The 16,200-nt window shown below is 34.0% G+C and overlaps 1 protein-coding gene across 2 annotated transcripts in view; it reads left to right on the forward strand.

Moving 5' to 3' along the window:
* STAG1 (STAG1 cohesin complex component) overlaps nucleotides 1-16,200 on the forward strand; it is a 423,203-nt gene that overhangs the window by 104,305 nt on the left and 302,698 nt on the right. For both annotated transcript variants that reach the window (XM_028099176.2, XM_028099177.2), the window contains exon 2: nucleotides 12,396-12,507. In XM_028099176.2, the coding sequence (XP_027954977.1) occupies nucleotides 12,479-12,507 (29 nt within the window). In that variant the 5' untranslated portion in view covers nucleotides 12,396-12,478. The remainder of the gene's footprint in view (nucleotides 1-12,395; nucleotides 12,508-16,200) is intronic.

Here is a 16,200-nt window from a genome sequence, read left to right on the forward strand (position 1 = left end):
TAGAGTATGCCAATCAATGATTTATTTATTTGTGATCAATATTTGTATGCTTTAACATAGTATAAGATAACTTTGAAAGGCTTTATATTTAAATACATTGATTTAAGTTAAAATTTTCTTTTAAAAAATGCTAATGAATATATATTTGTAATGGTTTCTTAAATTTTGATTTAAGAGGTGGATTAATAATAGAGATATGAGTGAATGTTGACTCTGCCACAGATCTGCCCTTTGAACTTTCATTCTTTCCAGCCTGCTGTGGTGTTTGATACAGAGTTTTATATTTGATTATTTTCTCTTGCTTCCACTTTGTGTTTATAATTTTACTCCTTTTTTTTTTTTAAGATTTTATTTATTTGAGAGAGCACAAGGAGGGGGAGAAGCAGGCTCCTCGCCGAGCAGGGAACCTGATGCAGGGCTCAATCCCAGGATCCTGGGATCATGACCTGACCGAAAGGCAGATGCTTAACTGACTGAGCCTCCCAGGCGCCCCACATTTTATTCCTATTTGTTAGATTCGTTATTTTGTATCTCACTTCTAATTCCTCATCAAAACTCTAGTTTGGACCTATCCAGTTGATGCTCTTAGATTTTTCTGCCTTTTTCACATAGTATACCTGCCCTAGTTGTATTCCTGAAACCTGACTCATTACCTTGGCCAGGATGCAGTATCCGTAGAGAGAAACGAGGTATGGATCTTGCCAGAACCTGACTTCCTTTTGTGGTTCCAGTGTTTTACAGATTTCTGGAAGTCAGAAATTTCAGTTAGATTAAAAGGTAAATGATATAATAGCTATGTAACCAGTTAGAAATCATAATGAAAAAAAAAATCCCGTGCACAGTAGCATTAAGAACAAACTAATGAATTGGTATATCTTTATGTTTTACAGTTGTTAATTATCTAGCCCCTTTTCTGGGTGCCAGGTACTACACAATTCTTTAGGAACAGAAAGAGAGGATAATTCTAAAAGATTAGAAATCTCCTGAAGAGCTAGAAATGCCAATGAATCACTGAAAATACATGGCAAATTGCTATGAACGATAGTTTGTTAATTTAAAAAAAGACTAACAGAGCCTGATAAAAGTAGGGAACTGGGGGCACCTGGGTGGCTCAGTTGGTTAAGCGGCTGCCTTTGGCTCAGGTTATGATCCCAGGGTCGTGGGAATGAACCCCACAAAAGGCTCCCTGCCCAGTGGGGTGTCTGCTTCTCCCTCTTTCTGCCCCTCCCCCTGCTCCTGTGTGCCTGCCTACTCTCTTGCTCTCTGTCTCAAATAAATAAAATCTTTTAAAAAATAGAGAACTGAATGAAATTTGTAACACTCCTGATTACAAAATAATACATGTACACACAAAAAATATGTGGCAAAAAGTACTCTCAGTTTTACCTACGGAGTGGTGTGACACCTTATGAGTCCTAACTGCCTAGGTTTCAAGGTTAGAGCTTCCTGGTTTACTTCAGGAAGAATGGGTTACGTGGAATGAGGTAGTATGTACACATACATAGAAACAGAAGAGAGTGATCTTGTAAGAGAAATAACAAGCACTTTGGAATTAAGACTAGAGCAGTGGAGGAGGAGCACTAAAGTTGAGATATTAGAGTGTTAAGGTTCTTGGTGTGATTTGATGGCATTGGAGTGTAAGAAGGTTAAATTAGGGGAATACCTAAAGTAAAGGAAAAATGTGAGTAGATAAGGAGAAGATGTGGAGGCAGCATTTTTGGGAAAGACGTTGAATATATTTATCGTGGAATTAGATTTTCAAAGCTTAATGTGTAAAGCTTTGGGAGAGATTGGTTAATACAGAAAAAATTAAAAACTTGTTATTTTCCTTTAATCCAGAGACATTTCATCTGAGTTGTGGGATTTTATCTGTGTATAAGATCATTTGTAAGGGCTTTTTCAAACTTAACCCTCTTCATTTTGATATACCTTACTCTTTGGTCTCATCCTCTAGCCCCTGCTTGGTCTCCCACTTTCCCACTCTACCAGCTTTAGGTGCTAAATGAGTTAACTGAGAATTCAACCCTGACCTCTTCTTTTTGGTTTCCTTTTTCTTTTAAAGAAAAAGCTCCTATCTTTGGTTAGTTTGTTAACTTTGGGAGTTCTCCTCATGTCCAGTTTTGCATTCTCTGCATTTAAAAAAAAAATATATATATATATATACACACACATATATATATACACACATGTATATGCATACACACTTCTGGTTAATTCAACAAATAATTACTAAGCTTTAAGCATTAAGAATATGACAGTGAAGGAAGGAAAAGGAAAAAGGAAAAAAAATAGTTATGCTCACTGACATTCCTTTATATTTTTATTTGCTCCTTTCTCCTGTGGCTAGGAGTTAATATTTATTTAAGAGTTATGGGCATTCTTGTAATTACTCCTCTCAAAAATCATTTGACGTTTTCTTCTTTTATTATTCCTCTTTGAGAAATAGGAATACTGAGGCAAAGTACGTTACAGTTAGAAAGCATATCTGTTAGGAGCCCAAACTCTTAAGCCACTCTGCTATATTCCTTTTGATTTTTAAAGTTAATATTACTCAGAAATGCTAAGAAGGATAGCTTTTTGTAATTCATTATTAGAAGAGAAAGCAGACTAATGAACCGACTTGCTCTTACTGATGAACCTTTTATCTCTGTCCCATTGAGCACATAATTCATTTTTGGTGTAAATTATCCTTCTTTTTAGTATTTGAAATTTTTTAGGATTAATATTTCCAAAAGTTTACCACTTCCTCATTTCTTTTGTCTTAATGCTGCCTATTGCCTATTTGGGCCATCTTGTAGTGTGAATTGATATGTATCTTGGAGGATTCTATTTTGGCATTCTTTTTATTCAATAAAGTAGGTAAAAAATCTTTCTCATTTATAGTTGACCTTTGAACAACATGGGAGTTCGGGTGCAACTCCTCTCATAGTTGAAAATCTGCATATAATTTTTGACTACCCCAATACTTAACTATTAGCCTATTGCTGACCAGAATCCTTACCAGTAAGATAGTCTAACACAGATTTTGTATATGTTTTCTGTACTGTATTCTTACAGTAAAGTAAGCTAGAGACATAAAGTGTTATTAGGAAAATCATAAGAGAAGATACATTTATACTACTGTTCTGTATCGAAAAAAATCCATGTGTAAATGGACTTGTGCAGTTCATACCTGTGTTGTTCAAGGGTCAACTGTATAGGCTAAATTTTACTGGGAAGAGAGATTAGAACTTTGTTTTCTTGATTAAATGCTACTTAAATTCTGTATAGTATGAAGTATATATTCATTTGTGTTAATACTGGACAAAATTTTTTCTCTTAATATCTTTAATTTGCAATTATAAACAAAGGAACAATCATAATTCTAGTAAAAGTAGTAAATGAATATATTCCTTCTATTTTGGTACAGGGTAGTACTTACCAATTGGTGAAAAGCAGTTTTAGAAATAATATAATTGTCATTTTAGTCATTGCTTTATAAATCGTGTGTGTGTCTGTGTGTGTGTGTGTGTATGCATGCAGATATATATACACACACATTCACTGCTAAGAGATTCTCTCTCTCTCTCTTTTTTTTTTTTAATTTTACTTATTTGCATGCGCACGAGAGAGAGAGGCAGGGAGAGGGACAAGCAGAAAGCAGACTCTGCACTTAGCGTGGGAACCCAGAGCAGGGCTTGATCCCATGGCCCCAAGATCATAACCTGATCCAAAATCAAGAGTCAGCTGCTTAACCAACTGAACCACCCAGGTGCCCCCACTGCTAAGAGAGTCTTTAAGACAACTCAGATAAATAATTAGGAATGATAAAAGAAGGGTCTGAATTAGACTGTATTATGTCTTTACAGAATGATTTTTCTGATTAAAGAATAGGATTTTGTACTATGCAGGTGAAAATGCATGTAGTTGGAAAGAAACTACAGATACTTCTCTTTAACCTTTGTTCTTCATTCAGGTAATAAGAATTTATAAAACAGTTTTATGCTAGGAAATGAACAGAGTAGCAGTTATATTCTGCATTTTTCTTCCTCTCATCATTTGTGGCAGTGAGTGCAGGACAAACAGATGGAGATACCAAATGTTTAAGTAGAAAGGGCATTGTTCCTCTGTATCTGTGAGTACACATGCACTCTTGCATACATGTTCTTAAATCCACATAAAATTATAAGATTGTCCAGAGAAAAAGATATTACAATATATGGACATAAATTAGCATATGCTGAAAACATTAAACTGCTGATAAGCTGTTTAATTTTTTTTAAGGATACTTTATTTTTAAGAGCAGTTTTAGGATCACAGCAAAATTGAGCAAAAGACACAGGAACTTCCTAGCCCTTTTGTCCCCACATACATACAGTCTCCCCCAGTATCAATATCTTGCACCAGAATAGTACATCTGTTTAGTCAGGGTACCTACACTGACATATCATTATCCTCCAAAGTCCATAGTTTACATTAGGGTTCACTCTTGGTGTTGTATATTCCATGGGTTTTGATAAATGTATAATGACATGTCCATCTTTATAATATCATATAGAAAACTTTCACTGACGTGAAATTCCTCTGTGCTCTGTCTTTTCATCCCTCCTGCCCCCTAACTTCTGGCAAATACTGATCTTTTTTACTGTTTTCATAGTCCTGCCTTTTTCGGAACACTGTGTAGTTGAAATCATATAATATGTGGCAGTTTCAGATTGGCTTCTTTCAGTTAGTACCATGCATTTAATATTTCTCCATATCTTTTTCATGGCTTGATAGCTAATTTCTTTTTAGGACTGAGTAATATTTCATCATCTACATATACCGCAGTTTGTTTATTCACCTTCTGTAAGACAGCTTGGTTGCTTCCATGTTTTGACAGTTATGAATGAAGCTGCTAAAAATACCTATATGCAGGTTTTTGTATGGAGATGTTTTCATCTGCTTTGGATAAATACCTTAGGAGCATGGACTGCTGGATCATGTTTTAAGAATATGTTTAGTTTTGTAAGAAACTGCCAAATTGTCTTCCAAAGTTGTTGTATCATTTTACATTTTTGTTGCTTCACATCCTCACCAGCATTTGATTATGCCAGTGTTCTGGATTTTTGCCATTCTAGTTGGTGTGTAGCGGTATCTCACTGTTTTGTTTTAATTTGCAGTTCCCTAGTGACGTAAGACGTTTGAGTATTTTTTCATATGTTTATTGCCATGTGTGTATCTTCTTCATTGAGGTATTGGTTCAGAAATTATGCCCATATTTTAATAGGTTGGTTGTTTTCTTATTGTTGGGGTTTAAGAATTCTTTGTATATTTTGAATGACACTTCAGAAGTTAGAAAGACAAAAATGTTTTTGCAAATATTATTTCCCAGTTCGTGAGTTGTCTTCTCATTCTCATGATAGTGTCTTTTGCAGAGGAGCATTTTAAAATTCTGATGAAGTCCAGTTTGTCAAAAAATTTTTTCATAGCTTTGCTTTTGGTGTTGTATCTAAAGAGTCCTCATCATACCCAAGGTCATCTAGATTTTCTCCTATGTTATTTTCTAAGGGTTTTATACTTTTGAGTTTACATTTAGGTCTTTTATCCATTTTGAGTTAACTTTGTGATGAATGTAAGATCTGTGTTTAAGGGTTTTTGTTTTGTTTTTGGTTTTCATTTTTTGTTTTTTGCATATTGGTGTCTCGTTCCATATGTTGAAAAGACTATCTTTTATCCATGGTATTGTCTTTGCTCCTTTGTCAAAGGTCAGTTGACTGTATTTGTGAAGGTTTATTTCCAGTCTCTATTCTGTTCTATTGATCTGTTTAGTTTTTTGGCACAGTCTTGATTACTATAGTTTTATAGTAAGTTGGGTAGTGTCATTCTTCCAACTTTGTTCTTCTCTCTCAATACTGTGTTGATTATTCTGGGTCTTTTTGCCTTCCCTGTAAACTTTAACATCAGTTTGTGATATACACAAAATAATTTGCTGGGATTTTGATTGGGATTGTGTTGCATCTATAGACCAATTTGGGAAGGGTTGATGTCTTGACAATATCGAGTCTTCTTATCTGGGAATGTGAAATAGGTATCCATTTATTTAGTTCTTGGATGTTGTTTGTCAGAGTTTTACAGTTTTCCTTATATAGGTCTTGTGCATATTTTGTTGGATTTGTACCTGTTTTCTCTTTTTTTTTAGTGCCAAGGTAAATGTCATTGTGTTAATTTCAAATTCCAATTATTCATTGTTTGCTTATATAAAAGGTATTTTATGCATTAACCTTATATCCCTCATCCCTACCGTAATTGCTTATTAGTTCCAGGAGGGTGGGTTTTTTTGGGGGGGTGGGGGGCCTGTTCTTTCAGATTTTCTGCATAGACAGTTGTGTAATCTGTGTACAGGGAAAGCTTGATTTTTTCTTTCCCAGTCTGTATACCTTTTATTTCCTTTTCTTGTCTTAATGCATTTGCTTGGACTTCAGGATAGTGCTGAAAAGGAATGGTAAGAGGGAGTTCTTGTTTTGTTCCTGTTCTTAGTGGGAAAATTTCTAGTTTCTCACAGTTATGTAGGTTGTTAGCTGTAGGATTTTTATAGATGTTCTTTATCAAGTTGAAGAAGCTCTCTATTTTACTTGCTGAGAGTTTTTATTAAAATCACAGATGTGTGTTGGATTTTGTGAAAATGCTTTCTGTTCATTTATTGATACCACCATGTGATTTTTCTTCTTTGCCTCTTGATGTGTGATAGGTTACATTGTTTGATTTTCTTATGTTAGTAATTGTGCATACCTGGGGTAAATCCCACTTAGTTGTGGTGTACAATTCTTTTAATACATTTAAAATTCTTGATTGATATTTTGCTGAGGATTTTTACTTCTTTGTGAGAGATACTGCTCTGCAGTTTTCTTGTAATGTCTTTGTCTGGTTTTGGTATTAGGATAATGTCCTTATAGGATGAATTAGGAAGTATTTCCTCTTCCCACTTATATCTTCTGGAAGATATTGTACAGAATTTGTGTAACTTCTTCCCTAGATGTTTGGTAGAATTCATTAGTGAACCCATCTGGGTCTGGTGTTTCTTTGTCTTTGAAGGCTATTATTAATTCGGCTTCTTAAATAAAATAGGACTATTCAGATTTTTTGCAGGTAGTGTCTTTCAGGGAATTCATCTGTTTCATCTAAGTTAATAAAATTTGTGGGAATAGTTCACAGTATACCTTTTTTTTTTTTAATGTCATGAGATTCTGTAATGGTATTTCTTCTTTGATTTCTCATTTTAGTAATTTGTGTCTTGTCTCCTTTTTTTCTTAATTAGCCTGCCTAGAGGTTATTGATTTTTTTTATCTTTTTGAAAAAACTTCTGGTTTCAGTTATTTTCATTGTTGATTTACTGTTTTCACCTTCTTTGATTTCTGCCCTAATTGTTATTTTTCTTCTGCTTGCTTTTGCTTTTTCTAGTTTCCTAGGACGAAAGCTTATTCAATGATTGACTTTAGATTTTTTCTTTTCTATTGTATGCATTCAATGCTATAAATTTTTCTCTAAGCACTGCTTTTGCTGCACCTGTAAATTTCATTAAGTTGTATTTTAATATTCATTTAGCTCAAAATATTTCAAAATTTCTGTTGAAATTTCTTTGACTTGTGTTTGATCTCCAAATGTTTTGGGATTGTTCAGCTTTCTTTCTGGTGATGATCTCTAATCTCATTGTAGTGTGAAGCATACACTATGATTTTTATTCTTTCAAATTTGTTAATGGCTCATAATACGGTCTATCTGATCAGTGCTCTAAGTGAAGTTGAGAAGAATGTGAATTCTCCTGTTAATAGATGAAATAGTCTGAAGATAATGTCAATTATACCCAGTTGATTGGTGAAGTTACTGAGTTTACCTATGTCCTTAACTGATCTTCTGCCTGATATTTCCTAGTTTTGCCATTTAAAAAAAATTTTTAAATTTAATTTAAAAATTTAATTAAAAAAATCTCTTAGAATTTTTACAAAATGAGGGAAACAACTCTTTTGCACTTTATTTTGAGAGTGAGAACTGATTGGAGAAATGGAAGAAGAAGTAATCAGGTCAGCGTAGAAATTCCTCATCATGGGAAATGTACTTGATATTAGAAAAACTTCCAGAGAGAGGTGGGGGTGGGGGAAGGAGGAAGGGATGTTCTTTTATGCAGAGTATCTTCAAAACCAGGCTAACTCTGAAAAAATGGGGAATTTTCATTCTTGAAAATAAAAATTAACACAATGCCTAGCATGTAGGCAGTATTCAGTAGATACTTATTTAATTAATGTTGGTGTTCTCAATATTAAGAAAAAAAGGATATCCAAGTGGTTACAGAGCAATAGCAGTTTAAGGAAGATGACCTATAAAAACAGAATAGATTCATATGTGGCCAAGGAGGATTTATAAAATTGATAGAACATAGGAATAATGTTAGGATGGCTTCTGAAAAATGCTAAGTATAAATAAAGTTTTTAAAGCTATGGTTAGAACAAAATAATTAGATTAAGGGTTGGCATAATGTTAAGGGAAAGACTGGAACTCATCATTTATTTATATCTTCTCCACTGGGGAATACTTCTAAAGCTGTACAGAATACATAGGCAAAATGTACAGATTTTTAAGACAAAGTTGGATGTGCTCAGTAAAATAAGACACTCAATGAAAAGAGTGAGTAGAGAATAAGAATGCACCAGATTATTTTTCTTAAGTAAAGTATCCATGAATTGAAAATTTCAAAATCTTGCAAATGTCCCCAAATCATCATTAGACATCTTGGTATATGATCTAAAAGCCTGCTGTGGACTTTCTTTTCAAAGCAAGGTGGTTACAGGCTAGAGCAGGAAGGGTGTACTGATGTGTTTTACCTTTAAAGATGTATTGGTATAAAGCTAAAACTGTAATACTTTAAATAGTGTAAAGATATAGTGAGTATATTTTTATATTTAACTAATTCAACATATACTGGTAAGAGGAGTGTATATTGGCACAGTATTTTTAGGGAGAAATTTGGCAGTAAAAAATTGTATGAATGTTTTATAAATGTTCATCACAAGGAATCTGTCCTACAAATATGTTTGTGTAGTTGAGGAAGGATAGATGAGAGCATTGTATACAGTAGTAAAAAATAAGAGACATGCTAAATTTTCACTAAAGAATGGTTTAAATACTTTTTTTAAATACTTTTAAATGATCACTTTAAAGCATATACGTATTAAGAAACAATAAAACAAATGAGGTAGAATGTCCACAATGCTTTCCTGAGTGAAAAATACAAGTTGCATGGTAATATGTAAAACATTCCATTTTTGTGTTTCTTATATAAAGTTTTGTAAGCTTGTATGTTTATAAGAATTAGGTAATATGAATCTTCTGACTTTGTTCTTTTTCCAGATTGTTTTGGTTCTTATCGTTCATTTTTCTTTTCCTATTTGAGAATTATTTCAGTAATTTCTACAAAAAATTCTGGTTGGATTTCAAAGAAAAGTGTTAATTTGCCTGCAGGATTTACCCCCAGTTTCTATTATGCTATTTCTTTTTAGGCAGTCCTCTTCTCCCCCCAACCTCTAACAACCACTGATCTGTTCTTTGTCTTTGTACTTTTTCATAATATCTCATAAATGGAATTATATAGTATGTATATAGTCTATGCACTTGAGATTCATCAGTATTGTGGCATGTATCAATCAGTAGCAGTCTTCCTTTTAATGTTTGATAGTATTTCATTGTATGGATGTACCAGTCATTTGCTTTAGGCCATTTTGGGGGATGTTTCCAGTTTTGGGAATTATGAATAAAGCTGCTTATAAACATTTCAATATATGTTTTTGTATGAATGTAAGCTTTCTTTTCACTTGGACAAATACCTGGGAGAGACATTGCTCAGTCATGGTTAATGTACATATAATTTTTTAAGGAACTGCCAACCTTTTTTCGAAAGAGTATATGCTATTTTTCATTCCCTTTAGCCATATGTGAAATTTCCTGTTGTTCTGTCTCCACACCAACACTTGAAATAGTCTTTTTAATTTTAGTCATTCTAAACTCACACACAACCCCGAGATCACAACCTGAGCTGAAAGGAAGAGTCAGAGGCTTTAATCGACTGTGCCACTGGGCACCCCTCCTTTGCTTTCTTTTTTACTCTCTTGATAGTGTCCTCGGATGCACAGAAGTTTCTGATTTTTTTTTAACATTTATTAGAGAGAGCACGAGTGCACTTGTGAGCGGGGGAGGGGCAGAGAGAAAGGAGAGAGAATCCCAGGTAGACTCCTCACTGAGTGCAGAGCCTACTGGGGGCTTGATCCCATGACCCATGAGATCAGGACCTGGACCGAAACCAAGAGCTGGACGCTCAACTGACCGAGCCACCCAGGTGCCCCCACAAGTTTCTGATTTTGATAAAGTCCATCTTATCTATTTTTTCTCTTGCTGCCTATGCTTTTGGTGTCATATGTAAGAAATTGATTCCACATAGAAAAGAGTTTAATAGTTTTGCTCTTACATTTAGATATTTGATCTGTTTTGAGTTAATTTTTATATATGGTGTATGGTCAGGGTACAGCTCCATTCTTTTGTATGTGAATGTCTACTCTTCCTAGTATCATTTGTTGAAAAGACTGTCCTTTCCATGTTGCATGGTCTTGGCATCCTTTTGAAGATTCATTTGACAGTATATGTGAGGGTTTATTTCTGGGATCTTTTCCATTGTTCTTTGTTTGACTTTATGCCAGAAACATAGTCTTGATTATTGTCACTTTGTGGTAAGTTTTGAAATCAGGAAGTATTTGGTCTTCATTTTCAGTATTGTTTTGGCTTTTAAGAGTCTCTTTCTTGAGATTCCGTACAAATTTTGGGTGGAATTTTCTATTTCTGCAGAAATGTAATTGGGATATTGATAGCAATTGCATTGAATCTGTATATTGTTTTAGATAGTGTTGACCTCTTAACAATAAGGTTTCCTATTCATGAACAGTGGGTGTCTTTCCATTTATTGGTGTCTTCTTTCATTTCTTTCAGCAGTGTTTTGTAGTTTTCAGTGTACAGGTCTTTCACCCTGGTTGTTTATTTTTTATTACTATGTTTTTAAACTTTTTTTTTAAAGATTATTTATTTAGTTGAGAGAATGAGAGACAGAGTAGGGGAAGGGACAGAAGGAGAGGGAAAAGCAGACTCCTTGCTGAGCAGGGAGCCCGATGTGGGACTTGATCCCAGGACCTTGAGATCATGACCTGAGCCAAAGGCAGACGCTTAACTGACTGAACCACCCAGGTGCCCTGGTTGTTTATTCTTAATTATTTTATTCTTTCTGATAGTATTACAAATGGAAATTTTTCCTTTATATCCTTCTTGATTTGTTCATTCATAGTGTACAAAAACACAACCAAACTTTTTGTATTACTTTTTGTATCCTGCACCACTGATATGTTTATTAATTCTAATAAACAATTGATTTTTGTATGTTATTTGCACCCTGCAACTTTTCTTTACTAGTAGTTTGTTGCTGTTGATTCTCTGAGATTTTCTGTATATAAACTATTACGTCATCTGTGAATGGAGATAACTTAATTCTTTTCTGTTTGGATGTAATTTGTAACTCTTTCTTGCCTAATTGTCTCTTGTCTCTTGCTAGAACATATAGTGGTCATTTTAAAGGCGTGGTGAAAATGGACATTATTGTTTTCTTCCTGATTTTGGGGGGGGGAGCTTTTATTTTAGTCTTTCACGATGGATGAAACTACCTATGTAGTCTTCATAAGGGCCCTTTATCATATTAAGAAAGTTTCCTTTTTAGTTTTTAAAATGTTTTTATTATGAAAGAGTATTTGGCTTTTTGGTTTCCCTTGAGATTTTGCCAGATGCTTTCTGTCGTAATTTGAGATGATCATGTAGTTCATTTTTCTTTCTTTCTATTAATGTATTAAATTGACCAGTGGTTTTTTTTTTTTTTTTTTTGACCAGTGTTTTTAAGTTGAACCATTCTTGCATTCCAGGAATAAATCCCACTTGACCATGGCATATATTACATTCAATATGTAGTTGGATTCTGTTTGCTACGTTTTTGTTTCTGTTTTTGTTTTTAGGATTTTTACTTCAGTATCATCTGTTCAGATTTTCTATTTTTCTTGAGCCAGCTTTGGCAATTTGTGTGTTTCTAGGAATTTGTTCATTTAACAGTGGGTTATGTAATTTATTGGCATACAACTGTCCATTCTAATAATCGTTTTATTTCTGTAAGGTGGATGGCAATATTCCCACCTTCATTTGTGAAGTGATGAATATGTTAATTAATTTGATGGGGAGAAGTCTTTCACAATGTATACATGTATCAAATCATCACGTATGCTTTAAATATCGTACAGCTTTGTCAATTATACCTCAGTAAAGCTGGAAATAAAATAATTGTCTTTTTTTTTAATTAACAGGATTGACTTTGAGGTTATTTAAAAGGTTTTGAGTTGTACAGCACTTGATTCTTTTGCTGCATTGTGGAAAAACCTCTTCAGCAATGATTACTTCAGAGCTACCGGTGTTACAGTAAGTATTACAGTTTTCTTATTTTTTTTAAATGACCTTTTTGTGTATGAAATGCATAGGTTTTCTGATAGTTGAGCAGAATGTCTGAAATCAAACAACTGTTAGATTGTATAATTACTATATCTGTGCATGGCCCTTGCTATCGTAATATCAATATTTTTGTGGTATTGAGCGAAGATGTTACTCTCCTTATCAGGGGTCAGCACACTGTGACCCATAGACCCATAGACCCATAGACCAAATAGACCAAATCTGGCATGCTGCTTGTTTTTTATAAATAAAGTGTTATTGGTACAGAGCCATTTTTATTCTTTCACAAATTGACTGCTTTTGTGCTACAAGTTGTTATAGAGAATGAATTGCCTGCAAAGTGTAAATATTTTGTTGGGCCATTTACAGAAGTTTATAAACTCCTATCCTATGTCATACTGTTTCTCCAACATAACACTCTCCCACTTCCCCCACCTTCTTTTCCTGAGATTGTGATTTTTGGGCCATTCTGGTTGCATTGGCATTTCTGGTAGCATCTCATTAGATTTGTTGGAGTTGTAGGATGGATCTAGAATTGGGTCTTATTTTGTATTCTTTGGGAAATACAATCAGTGTAGTAGCAGATACTTTCCCTTTTGTAGGTTTCATCAAGATGCAAATTAGGACTCTGCATACTGTGATCCTGCATGAGAACAGTGGTTTAGATATAATGAAAGTGATCAACAGTTTATGGAATTATTTATATTTTTATTGCCCCGGTTCATTTATATACCTCTTTCCCAAGAGATTGCAGGCACCTTTTAATTGGTTTCCTGGCCTTGTGTTTTTCCTTCAGGTATCTAAAACAAAAAAACTGTCTGAATTTCTTGACCTGCTTGAAAAACTATCAATACCTATCTTCCTTTTTTCCCCCAAATATAGAAGATAAGATGTAAGCCCTTTCTAATTACTTAACTCATGTATCTTAATACTTCTTAACTTAAAGAATTTTGGGGGTCTCCGCATAATATTTTCTTTCTTTCTTTTTTTTTTTAATCTTTGTCCTGCCAGCAGTCCTGCTCTTACCTGGCATGCTCACTAATCCTATAGGTGTTAGCTGATGTGTCATGCCTCCAGCAAAACTTTTCTTTTCCCTCAAAGTTGGGGTAGGTTTCCTCCTGTGGTCCTGTAATGTTCTTTGCTTTTCTTCTAGCACCATACTTAACATAATGTTTTATAACCCTTGTTTCTGCTTAAACTGCACTTTTTTATCTTATATTATTAGGTATTTGATAGGCCCATTAGAAGTATGTCTTTGATTAAATACGGAACAGAGGTTGTATTTAAATACATGTTGTATTTAAAGAGAAGTTACATCGACACAATAGTATTTAACATCATTTTTTGGTAACTGAATTTTTTTCATTAAAATGTAAACCTGTATTATGATTATGGGTAGTAGATAGTGGTGATCTGTTAGGTAGGTAAATGAATTTTGCTCTCCATGTGTCAGTGGGAGATTGTACTCTTGGTCAGTTGAGATCTAAGGAACATTTATTGGGGGCATACAGTTCTCTGAGGATTTTGACATATATTTTAGCAGCGTATGTTACCTTCTTTAATCCAGCCAGCCAGCAATACCATGTCTGCATTGTAATGAAAGGAAATACATTTCTCACTATTTGTAAACTTCAGTTTCTGTCATTTATAAAGTGAAGACAGTATATTAGAAATTGATCTCAGTGTACCTGGGTGGCTCAGTTGGTTGAGTGTCTGACTCTTCATCTCAGTTCTTGATCTCAGGGTTAAGAGCCTAGCCCCATGTTGGGCTCCATGCTGGGCGTGGAGCCTACTTCAAAAAAAGAGGGAGAAAAGAAATTGATTCTCTACAGTCTCCTCAAAAACAAAAATATTTTGACCCATCAGTTCTTAATGTTTAGTTCAGTAATGATTATTATAAGTAGACACAAGAAAGGTAATTCTAGTGAGTGACCTTTCTTTTTAATTTTTTTGTGACCTTGTTATTTCTTAGCTTACTTAGATATTATTATCACTGATGAATTTGTCACCTTAGTGGTGTTAACTGTTAGGCATTGTAAAATATTGTCAGTTACCACATATTTTTATATTCTGCTACATAGTACAGTATCTGAAGATAGGTTCTGGGGCGAAAGAGCATGTAGTAGAGATTCAGTCCATGTTGTCGTGAAGCTTATATAAATAGGTATTAATGAAATAATCACAAATACATAGATCTGCCATTATGGGTGCTAGGAAGGTACATTAGAGAATTTTGTGAGAATTTTACCACATGCCTTGATTTAGTCTACTTTTCTATGGAAAAGACAGTTGAGCTTAATTCTGAAGCAGAGGAAAGGTTTGGAAAGAAGAAGCTATAGGGTATTAATTTCAGGTTGAAGGAATGGCATATACAGAGACCCTGAGTTAGGAGGAATCATGGTATATTTGAGAGACTGAAATAAAACTGTTCTACCTCTTTTTTCTTTTTTCAGGGTTGGGGATGGAGAGTGACATGAGATTAAGGCTTGTGAGTAGAGTGGGGCTATATCATACAGGGACCTGCTTAAATGATATTAGGAATTTTGAGTTTTTCTTCATAGGGACAGTAAGAAGTCACTTTAGGATTTTAAGAATGGAAGAGATGCATGGGAGAGATTTAGAAAATCACTCTCAGAGTCGTATAGTGATTATTTGGGAGGGGCAACAGTAGAAGCAAGGAGACCTATTAGGAGGAGAATATTGCATACTGGAGTGATTACAGTGCAAATGGAGAGAGATAGACAGAATTTAGAGAGTTTAGGGAATAAAAATTCATTCTTATAAGATTTGATTTGGTTCTTCCATTCTCTTAACTTCTGTCTAGTAGTATTATAAATGTGAACATTAGCCATTGGCAGGGTTTTTGTAGTTTTTTTTTGTAGCAGTTGGTCAAAGTTTGAATTTTTGATCAAGCATTCTGTGTCTGTTCTAGAGAAAAATTTGTTACTATGTAATAAGAGTTAATGTACAAGGACAATTGTTTTAGCTCTTTAATAGTTTAAAGCTAGAGACAATCTTAAGTGCTCACTGATAGGGAAGTAATTAAATAAATTTCATATGTATTATGAAGATTACTATTCTGGAATTCTATGTACTTGTGTGGAAGATTCCTATTAATTAAAAAATTTAAAACTGAAATAGAAGAAGAAAGTAAAACAATAAAATAAGTAAATAAATCATATTTTGGTATGTATAAATATAAATAATTATGGGAGGGTAGTGGTCAAACTGTTATTCTTCAGATTGGGATTCAGAGTTAGGGAGGGTGTGGTAATATGAAACTCTTCCTTGTATTCTTATATCCTCTCGATTGCTTGAAGTAAAAAAGATTATATATGTATTCTTGTATATTCTAATAAACACACATACATATACTAATTGGAATGTATTAGTAATTTGGTAATAGCCATCACCTTTTAAACTGGCTGCAGTTGGCAGAATTAGAAAATAAATTGGACCTTTCTCTTTTATCAGTAAAGTCTAGTGCTCAAGGATAAATTATTTTCATGAATGGGTTACATATTATATGCTAAAACAAACATGTTCCTATAGTTGCTTTCTGATTTAAAGCATCAAAAGCACTAGTAGATTCTGTCCACACAAGAGAAAAATAAAACATAGTATTTGAGATAGAGAATTCAGGTTTACCTTGAGATCTAAGTG

This window comes from Eumetopias jubatus, unplaced genomic scaffold (assembly GCF_037043125.1).
Source record: "Eumetopias jubatus isolate StellerSeaLion01/CBP00866 unplaced genomic scaffold, mEumJub1_p1.0 scaffold_1, whole genome shotgun sequence".
In the NCBI taxonomy this organism is placed as follows: domain Eukaryota; kingdom Metazoa; phylum Chordata; class Mammalia; order Carnivora; family Otariidae; genus Eumetopias; species Eumetopias jubatus.